Below are 12,919 nucleotides of genomic sequence, written 5' to 3'. Positions count from 1 at the left end.
TCTTCCAGAGGAGTCGGGTGTTCTAGGTGTCCGTGAAACAGGATTTCTACACATGATCTGACTAGGGAGAAGAGGTCTGGAATCCACATAATTCTTTTTAAAAAAATGTTCATATGGCAGGAGGCTAGACCACATTTTGTAAGACGTAAATGTCACTAATGACATAATAACATCATCATGAAGGTGACTCAGAAATCACTTCCGTCCTGCCAAAGCTTGGACTGTCCCTTGAAGATGGGGCCGTGAGTTGGAAGGCTGTCTGCCGCTTCCTCTGGAGGCGCCTGCGCGTCCCCGTGGAAAACGATGGCACGTGAAATTCTTATCTACTCCAACATCTAAACGTAAGAATATTTCTGGAAACATGGGATAGTGATGGAGGCAATCACGCAAAGGAAATTAACTGAGAAATCTCTTTAGTGAGAAAATAGTTCTCAGTGTCTGTGGACTCGGGTACCTCTGGGGTCTTTTAGCTAGCTTCCAGGATTTGGGGACCAACTGCCCCATTGCCTAATGGTGGCTATTTTTGATCACATGAAACAAAACTCAGATAGAAAGTGATCTCTTTGCTAGATTTCTCATCTATTGCTAAAGTACTGACGGAGGCAAAATCACCAGCATCTTTCAAAACACAGCTTAAGTAAGCGAACAGTAACAGTGGCAGAAATAGATTTTACTAAAATACATAGTAATTTGGGACTCCTTTCCTCTCAGTTAAAAGTGGCATTGAAGGGGCGCCTGGGAGGCTCAGTGGGTTAAGCCTCTGCCTTCAGCTCAGGTCATGATCCCAGGGTCCTGGATCGAGTCCCGCATTAGGCTCCCTGCTCAGTGGGAAGTCTGCTTCTCCCTCTCCCTCTCCCTCTGCACCTCTCCCCTGCTTGTGCTCTCTCTCTCTCTCACTCTGTCTCAAATAAAATCTTTAAAACAAAACAAATTGCAGTTCTAAAAGGACTGACGCAGCATGTGGGAATGGGGGGGCTCTGCTAAGGGGCCAGGAGGGGACTGCGTCCTGCGACCCGAGGCTAGCCACTCAGCCTCCCTCTAGACTTTCCTCTCCTTTTATGTAAAGCCATGACCTGACTCCAAGCAGGAATTTGCTAGATGCTGAGGATTTAGAGTTCTTGGATGACCCATCTGAACTTTGTTTGGCTAGCGGAACAAGCAGGTTTTACACCATAAAACAGCAGGTTGACAAACGGATGGTCGGGGCTTTGTTCTTATTGTAAAACAAAACAGAACAACAAAAACATACCATTCCTGAAGTTCAGGAGAAGGAATGAGACCCGCGGTTCCATTTTTGGAGTTTTCCAGTTTACCCTGCCACCAGTTGTGATCGTCCTTACTAATAATCTGGATAATGTCACCAACTCTGAATCGAATGCCAGCTTCTTTGCAGGGGATGAGGTCATCCTTTGCTGGATCGTATTCAAATTGTGCTCTTACATAGATCTATAAAACAGGAGTTTGTGAGAAGGGCTGCCAAGGCGATGTGAAAGGAAACAGCTCTAACATAATAACCACACACTAACACTTACAATACGAACAAGACACTAGATGGTGAAGCCAAATGAGGCATGGAGATAGGACACCGAACTGCTACCACTACAAACGAATGGGCGGCCTCTGGTGTGTACAGGTTCAAGCCTCTGCTGTTCTTAATTGTTTAGTAAAGATCAAGACTTAGCTTCTGCTTTTACTGTAACAGACTAGTTTTCTAATTATAGAGAGGTATGCTTTCCATTTTAAATCTGCATGTATTTAGCTGATGTTATGGGCACGTTATCTGTCACGATCACGTGGCAGCCTTTACACCAGATACACAGACATTCAGGGCAGGTTTTAACCTCAAAGCAGCACGTGACACAAAAGCAGCAAGCACTGTGTGTTGGTATCTTGCTGTAAACTGCCTACAGGACAGCCAGTGGTGTGGCTACACGCCGCTGATAAACTGAAATGTAAAGTGCTTTTAAAGCATTTAAAAAATTAATCGTGTTACTGAGCTTTCAAGAAAGATTTTGGCTTTGTATCTGTATTTTCCTCTTCTTAGAGAAGAAAAATGACAAGGGGTTATCATACAGCAGCATTGTACGAACCACTGTATTTCTAAATGCTTTAAATAAGATGATGGATATCTAATGTTGCATCACTTATGTGGTCTTAAGAACAAACTATGGGGGAGTTCTGTCAGGTGCCAATTTACGTACACTTGAACTTGGATGCCAAATTCCAAGAAAATTCCCCATAAAATTCTATCTCTTGAAATTAAATTTGAGTATTAATGTTTCGGTCACTGTAAAACCAACCTGAAGGCTTTGGAACTACTGTGTGATTATTCTGTTCAAGTTTCCTTGTCAGAAATGCAGCCTGTAAAATTACTAGGTCTCTGCCTCTGCATCTGAAATGCATACTCTTAGAGTGGGTGGCACACCGGAAGCTGCCTGCTGGTGACAGGCAGCGCGTCACTTTCCCCAGGTGACCCAACAGAGGCATACTGGGATGCAAAGCCAGGATGTTGTGAGCTTTCATCGTAAATGGCTTTTAGATACCCACAAGCAAATACAAATTAAGAAAAAGCCTTAAAATTTCAGAAAATTACTGATTAAACATGGTCGTCAGCACATATGCTTTAGTCATTCTTAGAATTCTAGGAGTTTTGTGACCCTTAACAATTTTTTTCCCAACTCCAGAGGCAGGCCTGTAAGACCACCCCCCCACCCCAAAAGGCTGAATTCTTAAACCATTAACACAAGGTTATCAGGTTGAAATTACAATAACCATAACAGCTACAAAGATATGAGGAAAAAAATCCTTATAGAAAATTAGTCATGTGTAATGTGTTAAAATGAAATGGTACAAGCTCTCAATGCTTAAATGTTATGGTCCAAAATGCAGACATTATGGGATGGAAAGGGTTAATAAAGGATTGGCTATTCGCAGCTCAGTTTAGAGAAGTTTCTATAGAGGATATCTATTCACCTGTCGTCCTTTTGGTTGGGTAGTTGATGGCAAGTCCTGTAGAATAAAGCCAACCCAGGAGAAAAATTTTCATTTACTTTTCAAGAGTACAAGGTAATTTGTGTGTTCTGTTACAATATGGTTAAAAAATGAGCTAGATTTCAGTTGTAAAGAGATCACAAACATTATTCCATTTCTCAGAAATGTTGAGTTATCGAAAAAAAATCAAACCCAGGCCACTTAGCAGCAAGCTGAGGGAAGCAGGTAAGTTTAAGCAAGAGAGAAAATATGTTCTTAAGAAACAACTCAGCATCTTCAACACAAAAGCCACTATGAGTGAAACAGCCCTATTAAAAACAAAAAGAAAACCCCAAACGTAAAAGAGCCGTTGCCCTTTTCAACTTAGTCACTGCAATTATTTAGGTTTTGAGGAATTCCATGGCTATATGGATTTTGACCATCTTTAAAGTATTACATGTTTAAACTATTAGAACGAATTCCATTGGTAGCCTATTTGGAAGTTAAAAACAAAGGTCGTTAGGAATTTTCTCCTATAATTTCTCTTAATGATATCATTCTGTTTGAGATGATCTCTAAATTATTGACAATTTTATCGACTGAAGACAGTTGATGTGTTTTTAAAGGGCATGTGGACAGCAAATGAGCGATACTGCTGCATTTAGTAAAACTCGCAGTACAGTTCAACAGCAATATCAGCAACTTAAGATTTTGTTACCCTGAAAGATCAGACGCTTGCACCTTAAGTGCTTCCGTTTAGGTAAATGAAAAACAATTCTTTTCATATTCCAAAATGAATAGTTCTGAAAAAAAAAATAGTCAAATTCCAAGTTCAAGTCAAAATATCAAGTACTTTGTGTTAAAGATGTGATAACAGCGTGGCTTAAGTGCAGTTGGAAGCCAGTTCCTTTTGCTTTTCATATCCAGGCAAGGCTTATAATTCACAAAAATATGTGCACGGACCACAATAACAGAGGGCACACCAATTCGTAACGTAGATAGCGGAAACTAAAACAGGTTGCTGATATCACTCAGAATAGACAACTACAAAGCCCGAGAATACCCAGATGCCTACTCTGCAAAATCCTTAAGTTTCTTCATCTTTCTCCAATTAAAATAAATTTAGAAATTTCAATAAATTGCCATTTAGGATATTCTTTGGGTAAGTAAGTCTGAGCAAAGTCAGAGAGGCGCCCGTGGGGTGACCCAGAAATATTTTGAGCATGACCAAAGCGATCTTGAACTCCAGTTCTTCCAATTTAACTAATTAAAGGGATTTTTCACGAGAAGAAAATGTTGAAAAGATTTTCCAGGAGTAAACTGCATTGTAGCTGTAGTAGCCTTGTATATCGGCAGAAGACAATATTTTCCACTGAACACATGTAACTATAACACTCATGGCAGGTGGCACCAACAGAATTGTCACACTTTGCTGTGTGGAGCTAGAGTTCTTACCGAAACAGAATTGTTAGTGCTGCTATGACCATTAGCTGGGGACTGCCTGGAAGTGGAGGGGGAATCTCTCTGAAATAAGACACAAGGTTCATTAACACAGAACACTGGCACAGACACAGAGATATTCACATTCACAGTTACAACCACAATCGGACAGCCGTTTCCTCTGAGGTTTTTTCTTTTCTTTTCTTTTCTTTTTTAGCTGTAAAGGTGCTATACTGACTTATGTGCATGATTTCACAGAAGTATGAAAAATTTTTTGCAGTTGGAAGATTCACATATTGTATGCGATGACTGTGTCATTTGTTAATAATTTCTCTCCTGTCTCCAATACTCTAGAACCTTGGCTGACTTTAAGTGAGACCCGGAAAAGGGAATTGATATTAAAATCCAATAAAATCCAATTAAAATCCTTTTGGACTGTAAAATGAAATATTACTGTACACTTATTGTGCTGAAGATCTCAACTGCCTAATTTTTTATTCAAAATTAGGTTGAAAAGTACTTAATAGTTTTTAGGTACCTCAGTGTCAAAAATTACTGAATGACTCATTTGAAGTAAAACAAATCTAACTCCTCCCCACCCAAAAAAAACTTCTCATGTTGTAATCACCTTGGAGTCTTTCCAGGACAAATATTACTAATGAGGGTAAAAGATAGACATCCACAAGAGAAGAAACCTTTATTCTTTAGATCATTTTAGGAGACTGATTAAAACAATAATCTCATGGGGCACCTGGGTGGCTCAGTGGGTTAAGCCTCTGCCTTCAGCTCAGGTCATGATCTCAGGGTCCTGAGATCGAGCCCTGCATCAGACCCTCTGCTTGGCAGGAAGCCTGCTTCCCCCCCTCTCTCTGCCTGACTCTCTGCCTACTTGTGATCTCTCTCTGTCAAATAAATAAATAAAATCTTTAAAAAAAAACAACAATAACCTCGAGCCTCTAAAAATATTACACTTCTGGCAAAAGTCCGAGGAGGCACAGCCACTCTCCCTAGATCTGTCGTACTCAGTCACAGTCCTCTCTGGGCTCCATTCCCTTATTGTCCAAATCAGCTTTAATGACAAGCATAAAGAGAGGAAGAAAATATGCACTGTACCATTTCTGGTTTAGTGGAGTTCTCTGAAACCTTTGAGATATACATGTCTGCTCAAAAGACATTTGTTTTTTCTAGAAGATATACAGAAAACTTCTGGAGCTTGTTAGCTTTTTGAGTAACGGGCTCCCTTAGACGAGCATTCTTGAATGCTCACGAGCAGATTGGTTTCTAGGTACCACCCCCAGGGAAGCAAGTCAGCGGGACCAGTGTGAGGGCAGGGTCTCCCCTCTTTTGCCCGGGGAATACTGATGCGGGTGGCCAGAGAGCCCTTCTTTAGGAAGTACTGCCCTAGCTGGGAAGAGTCCAACCACAGGCTTGAATCCTGCCAGGGCACCAGAGTGTCAAACAGGGTGGGGGTAGGGCTAGGAGGAGAGTATCATTTTTCCTACTATTCAGAAGTAAAGAAGGTAAGGGGGGGTTCTTCTGACTCAAGTGTAGAATTTGTATGTATAATACTGGTACCACCCTAAAACTAGTTCCACCACTTAAAAAACACAGGAGAAACTTGTATCTTAATAACTAACAATATCCCTTAGTTAGCTAAGAAAACACAAGTCAATCGTATTCATTAAATGTCTTCAATGCTGACAAATGGTATGAGGACCACCTACGATGTCAGAATATTGGAATGCCTCACATGAGAGGTGTGTGTGACATTCTCTCTTCCCTGGAAGATTTGTGTTCTAGGTTACAAATTACAAAACTATGAATCCTGGAGCAGAAGTAGCTCTCTGTTTTCTTTTGAAATACAGTATTCACTGAAGTTCCATAAAAAGCCACCAAGAGGAGCTCAAAACCTGATAGAACAGAAACCCCAACTGTCACAATGCACTAAAAAATATCCTTGACCAAACTACAAATTCTTAGACATATCTTTGATAGGTTCGGAAAGCAAAGCCTCTGAGTTTGCTTGGGAGATCGAAGCCTTACTAGGGTCTGGAAGAGGCACTGCAATTTCTCCCTCAACTTCTGGGTACGAATTCAATTTTCTAGATGAGTTCCAATAAGTTACTTGTCAGTCTTGAAAATCATCTGTAGGAAATATGTTCTTCCTACCGAAGTACACAGACTTGGGAGATGCAATGTAAAGGATCAGCTTCAAATAATTATGCTCGAGCTGAGTGTGCAATGACTGAAGGGTGACAGACCCTTCATGCCAGCCTGTATTTCCAGATACAAAAAGAATAGATTTTGGAATCTCATTTCATGACCGACACGAAACTGGATAATATAGGTCGCAGAGCTACAATTTCTATATGATACACCTACCGTGAGAAAGGAACCTTGGGGTTGTATTATCCTAGAAAACTTACTTGCTTATGAATCACCAAGTGTTCCAAATTGAAACGATTTCACAGAAGGTCACAAAAGCCTCTACTCCTCTCGGAAAGTCAGTTATCAACTCCTCATGGACTTAACATCTGTCCAGGGACTTGTCACAGTTTTTTTTTTTTTTTTTTTTTTAAACACCTCGGTCTTAACAGAAATAGATCACTTCTCAAATTCTTGGAAAGAAGAACTATCTGTGTGATTTCTTAATAAGGGAAGTGAATGTACTTCCTGGAAATATTATTGCAATTATCTTTCTTTTTTTCCTCAGAGACTCCATTTGTTATTAAGCCTTCTGTCATTACTTGGAGCTCCTCGAGATTTGGCTGCCCTTCCAGCCTGCAGACAGTTAAAGTGCTGAGGAGTTCCCCATGGAAGCAGGGCCGAGTAGGTGAATGGAACCTACTCTGTTCCGTTATCTTTGTTGTAAAATTGGTGTGCAGTGATCAACAGCACAGGCAGAAACAATTTCCCAGAAAGCCAAAACATTCAGCCATCAGCAGACAGTTAGTTAAGAACCCAGAGGAGACAGGGGTGGCGGGGGCGGTGGGACGGGGCGGGGGGTCGTGCTGGAGCCATTACCTCACAGGACGATGACTGAGTGCGGTAACTTGGCACTATCTTGAAGGTGATACTCCCCCGCATTTCCCGCTGGAGGGGGAAGAAAGGAGAGCTTGCTTAACACACAAATGTTGCACACAAAGACATGTGAGAAACCACTTGAAATGGGGGGGGGGATTAATGTAAGCCAGCTGAGCACGCAGGGGCCTTTTAAACGAAATGGAGTTAGAGGGTAGGGGCTGCTCACGGGAGACACCCTTTGAAGTCAAGGCTGACTGCCTTGTTCGGGCGGCAGCAGTGGAACAGACCCCCCTCGGTTCCCTTTTCATAGACACACAGAAACTTCTAAGTGCTTTTCGAAAGTAAGTATGAACTGAGCCAGATGACAGAATAAGTAATTACACAAAGACGGTATTTGGTCTGCTACATGATGATGGTGTACTCCATTGAATTTGCTTTTTCTTTCATAATGCTGGCCGTACGGTTTTTGCTATAGTGAGTTTGTGTGCTTATTTCACACTTAAGAGATATTCATAATGTGTGAGGCCACTACACTGTGGCAGGAAGATGGCTCAGGACCAGAGGTCCAAGACTTCTGCCTCTGTTCAGTACGACAGTGAACATAGGTCAGGGACCGTCATTCTGCTTTTTTAATAAAAGGCCAATTGTGAACACAGATTTTGGCTATGCGCGGTCAAAAATAGCCAGGTCTACTATGTTTTTCCTTCCCTCTGTGCTGCAGAGAAATCCAATACAGCAGGCTATGACTCAGCTGAACAGAACAAGGCTTCTGACATTGCTGATGTCAGCAGAATGGAGGGTGGGGAGAAATGAGTTCGCATATACGCACAATTGGAAAGGTTATCTTTACACATTTGTTCAGTAAGAAACGAGATCGAGGAGGCAAGGAGACCGTCGAAGCCCACGCTGCTCGATGGGCAAGAGGATTCCAAGCTCTGTTGCATATAAACATTTTCCCAGTTGTCAGTTCTTATGAATGTTGTAGAAAGTCAAGTCCAACAAACAGTGGGACCAGAAAAATACTCTGATTACAAGAGAATACCACTTATTCATGCCTTATAAAGCAAGCTAACAAACTGAAAGTCAATCTTGGAAAAAAGACAAAGAAACTCACGAGCATTTTCTGCAGCTGTTCCACTGTTTGGTTAGCCACACTGATGCCGTTAATTTCTCGAATTTCATCACCGACGTGAAGTGTACCTAAAGAAATGATGCAGTTACAAACATGAAATGATGTATGTAACATTTATAATAATGTCCAAAGACAGCAATATAAGTAATTAAAAAATTAATCTAACTATTGAAGGCCAATGTTTCAGAAACAGGTACAGATTTGGCTCATTTAGTAAACTCACCAAAACGGATAGATCTACTTACGGAAGACACACTTTTGAAAGATGGCTGTGGAAATCTGCTTATTTCTCTGAGAGAGGCACTATGTATCATGGTTTAAAATGACAGTTTCTAGATCTAGCCTGTCTGGGGCAAATCTCAGCTACATCCCATACCAGCTTTAAGATCTTGGGTAGAATACCAAAATATTCCATATCTCAGTTTTCAATATTTACAAAATGGAGATGAAAACAGTATCTATTTCATATGATTGCCTTGAGGATTAAGTTAGTTTAATACACGTAGAAGGATCAGGAGTGTTCGTGGCATATGGTAAAGTATCACTGAAGTGTCTGTTATCATTTCCTACCATTTTCTTTTCTTTCTTTCTTTTTTTTTTTTAAAGATTTTATTTATTTATTTGTCGGGGCGGGGGGAGAGAGAGAGAGAGAGATATCATCACAAGTAGGCAGAGAGTCAGGCAGAGGCAGAGGGAGAAGCAGGTTCCCACCGAACAAGTAGCCCGATATGGGACTCTATCCCAGGATGCTGGGATCATGACTTGAGCCAAAGGCAGCCGCTTAAGCAACTGAGCCACCCAGGCGTCCCTCCTACCATTTTCATCATCATCATCATCATCTACCAAATATGATGCAGAGAATTGTGATAATTCCTGTATAACACTCAACTTACATTAGACAAAACACAATCATTTTATAATAATTTGGTAGGCATTTCAGGGTCCTCTCATACTTCAATTGGAAAGAGAGCCCAAAAACCAATGCCTAAATAGGGAGTTATGTGAAATTTTACTTCCTTATTTATAAATTGTGCACATGTTTATATACTGACCTGGCATCGTTATGAAAAGCTCACAGCATCTTTTAGAGGTACACACTAAATGCACATAAAGAAAATAAGACCCCTGAGATTTGCTTCAAAATATTCCCTAGGGGTGGACAGTAGGGGAAGTACAGATGACATTGGTGTGGTTGTGACGTAACAGTGATTCTAGTGGCTTATGGGTATGCAGGTGATCGCTGCACTCTTCTTTCCACTTTTTTCTACTTGAACTCACTGCACTATTCTCTCTACTTGTGTTTGAAAATTAACATAATAAAATAAAAATCTGTGGACTTTTGCTTCCTAGTGTGGCTGGTTAGTCACTAGAAGACTTTCTTACACCTGTATCCCATCTAGGGCATACCTATTGAAGTGTTACTAGTTTCACAAAAGGAATACAAATTCCTTTTTTGGAGGGGGTAAATAAAGCGATAGAAGTTTATTAAGTCAAGATATAGAAAAAGCTCTCAAGAGTGAGAGGGGTCCCGATGGGGTTGCCGCTAAGGAGTACAAATTCCTAAGAGCACTGCCGACTTCCATCCCCCACCATCAGCTGCACATAAGGACCCGTGAGCTGGATCCAGAGTGGTGATGAAGGAAGGGTGGAATGAAACAGTGGAAAGGGTGGATGCCACAGCAGCAGTACCTGCTAGCCAGATTCTGAGCCTTGGGCCAACGGCAAGTGACAAAAACTGAGCCCAGGAATCTGGGGGGAGGCAAGATCCAGATTGGTGGCACTCCATTGTAGTTAGTAGAAGAGGGAACAAACAAAGTGTACCCAGTCTAGGCCCACCGGACTTTCATCAGTTAGAACAAACAATGAGCTCACAAAGGTCACCAAACATACAATAAGGCAAAGTCATCAGAAAGAGAAAAAACAGATTTAGATTGTCAAGGAGGACAGTTACTAGAATGATCAGATACAGAATATAAAATAGCCACATGTTAAATATTAGAAAAAAAATAAAGGACCTAATTGCAAGGATAAGCACACAACACGAGATTATCAGATGTGAACAGATAGATTTGAAAATAAAACTAAGAACAAATTACTAGTACTTCTGGAAAAGAAAACTATAACTGGTGATAGAAACCAGTGAATGGGGGTGCCTGGGTGGCTCAGTGGGTTAAAGCCTCTGCCTTCAGCTCAGGTCATGATCCCAGGGTCCTGGGATTGAGCCCCGCATCAGGCAGGGAGCCTGCTTCCTCCTCTCTCTCTGCCTGCTTCTCTGCCTACTTGTGATCTCTGTCTGTCAAATAAATAAATAAAATCTTTAAAAAAAATAAATAAGTAAATAAAATATTAAAAAAAAAAAAAGAAACCAGTGAATGGAGGAGTTGAACAGGAATTCAGATATGGCTGAAGAGAATGTCAGTGAACTGGAAGATATAACCAAATATATTACCTAGAATGCAGGACAGGGAAATGAGACAGGGAAAACAAGAGACAAGAAATAAAGAAAATAGGAAAAAAACATTAAGAGATATGGAGGGAATGTCTAACACACGTCTAGTGGAGTTCAAAAGGAGAGAATACAGAGAATGGAGAGGAGGCAATATTTGAAGAAATAATGGTTGTAAACTTTACTGAAGTGATGAAAACATGATTATGCAGGTCCAGGAAGAATAATGCATCCTAAAGAGGATAAATAAAGAGAAAACCATGTTGGAAAGTAGTGAAACTACAGAACATCTAAAGGCAAAGATCTTTTCCCCCTCTAAAGACAAAGTTCTTAGAACACCAAGAGAGAAAGGAGAGATCACTTATAATTCAAGGACAATTGTAGTGACATCAGACTTTCCAATGTCAAACAATGGATGCCAAAATACAACGGTAACCATCAACCTAAGACTGTGCTCCCAGCAAAAGTAATCTTCAAGATTGAGGATGAAATAAAATATTTACAGATAAATACCACCTGAGGGAGTTTATCAACAGGAGACTAGAACTAAAGGAACTTCTAAGGATGTACTTTAGGAAGAAGGAAAATGCTCCCCAAAGGATGGTCTATAATTTGAGAAGGAATGGTAAGTTTATATCTGAAACTAATATACCAAACACTTGTATGTAAACTATACTAGAAATAACATAAGAGAGAAGGAGTGGGGAGTATATAAAACCATAACCATTTATGTAAATCCAAACAAAAACAGTCATGTTAGTAATTGCAAATTTGTGAATTTAAAACAGGACAGAGCAAAATGCTGGGCAAAATAATGTGTAAGACAAAAGTGTGATCAGATTTAGTGTTCCTATGTCTTTGGGAGTGGGGTTAAGATACTATTTCCCTCTAGTAAACATAATGTTAATTACACATGATAAAAATTCAAGGTAACCACCTAAAAGATCTAAGTAGAGTGCTGAAATTCTAAACTCCCAGGGGGAAAAAATAGAACAAAAAAAATGAATAAGAAAATCCATTAAAAATGCAATAAGTATAAATAAAAAAGATGACAGACTCATCATAATAAATATTAATGGACTACCCTTGCCCATTAAAAGAGAGTGATCATCAGAGTGCATTAAAAAATTTAATTTTTCAATTTACTCAAGATATAGAAAGCCTGAATAACCTTATGATTGTTAAAAAATTTGAAGCAGTTAAAAAAAAAAGAGTCTTTCCTGGGGTTCCTGGCTGGCTCAGATGGTAGAGCATACAACTTTTGATCTCAGGATCATGAGTTCAAGCCCCACATTGGGTGTAGAGCTTCCTTAAAAAAAAGTCTTTTCTAAAAAAAAAAAAAAATGAAAACCAAAACATCAGGCCTCGATAGTTTTATAGGCAAGTTCTACCAAACTTTTTAAAGGTACAAGTCATTCCAATATTCTACAAAGTCTTTCAGAGAACTCATGAAGGGAGACGGCTCTCCACATGATTTTATGAGGCAATGTAACTTTGAAACTAAAACAATGAATAAGCTAGGTTTATCTGAGAGATGCAGAAGGGGTTTATCGTTAGGAAATCTTTCAAAGTCATTCACTATGTTAATAGATAAAAGGAAAAAACCTCCAAATGATCATCTCATCATCATCTCATCATCTCAAGATGAAGAGCATCTGATAAGATTCACAACTCAATCATAATTACATAATCATAATTCACAACCCCACAGAGCAAGACAAGAAAGGAAAATTAACTACCAGCCAGTCTCACTCATAATTACAAATACCAAAACTCTAAACAAAACATAAGCACACAGAATCCAGCAGTACATACAAAAAAAAAAAACAAAAAAAACAAACACAAAAACAAAACCCACACACAATGAATAAGCTAGGTTTATCTGAGAGATGCAGAAGGGGTTTATC

At 39.9% G+C, this 12,919-nt stretch overlaps 1 protein-coding gene across 1 annotated transcript in view; it reads right to left on the bottom strand.

The window, feature by feature from the left end:
* CASK (calcium/calmodulin dependent serine protein kinase) overlaps window positions 1-12,919 on the bottom strand; it is a 357,555-nt gene that overhangs the window by 23,190 nt on the left and 321,446 nt on the right. Inside the window, exons 16-20 of the mRNA XM_059385265.1 lie at window positions 8,549-8,634; window positions 7,435-7,503; window positions 4,426-4,494; window positions 2,974-3,009; window positions 1,250-1,446 (exon numbers count right to left, since the gene is read on the bottom strand). Coding sequence (XP_059241248.1) covers window positions 1,250-1,446; window positions 2,974-3,009; window positions 4,426-4,494; window positions 7,435-7,503; window positions 8,549-8,634 — 457 coding nt within the window. The remainder of the gene's footprint in view (window positions 1-1,249; window positions 1,447-2,973; window positions 3,010-4,425; window positions 4,495-7,434; window positions 7,504-8,548; window positions 8,635-12,919) is intronic.

Source organism: Mustela nigripes, chromosome X (assembly GCF_022355385.1).
Source record: "Mustela nigripes isolate SB6536 chromosome X, MUSNIG.SB6536, whole genome shotgun sequence".
NCBI lineage: Eukaryota > Metazoa > Chordata > Mammalia > Carnivora > Mustelidae > Mustela > Mustela nigripes.
Note: the sequence above shows the minus strand (reverse complement) of the source record. Positions and strands in the feature narration are given on the sequence as shown.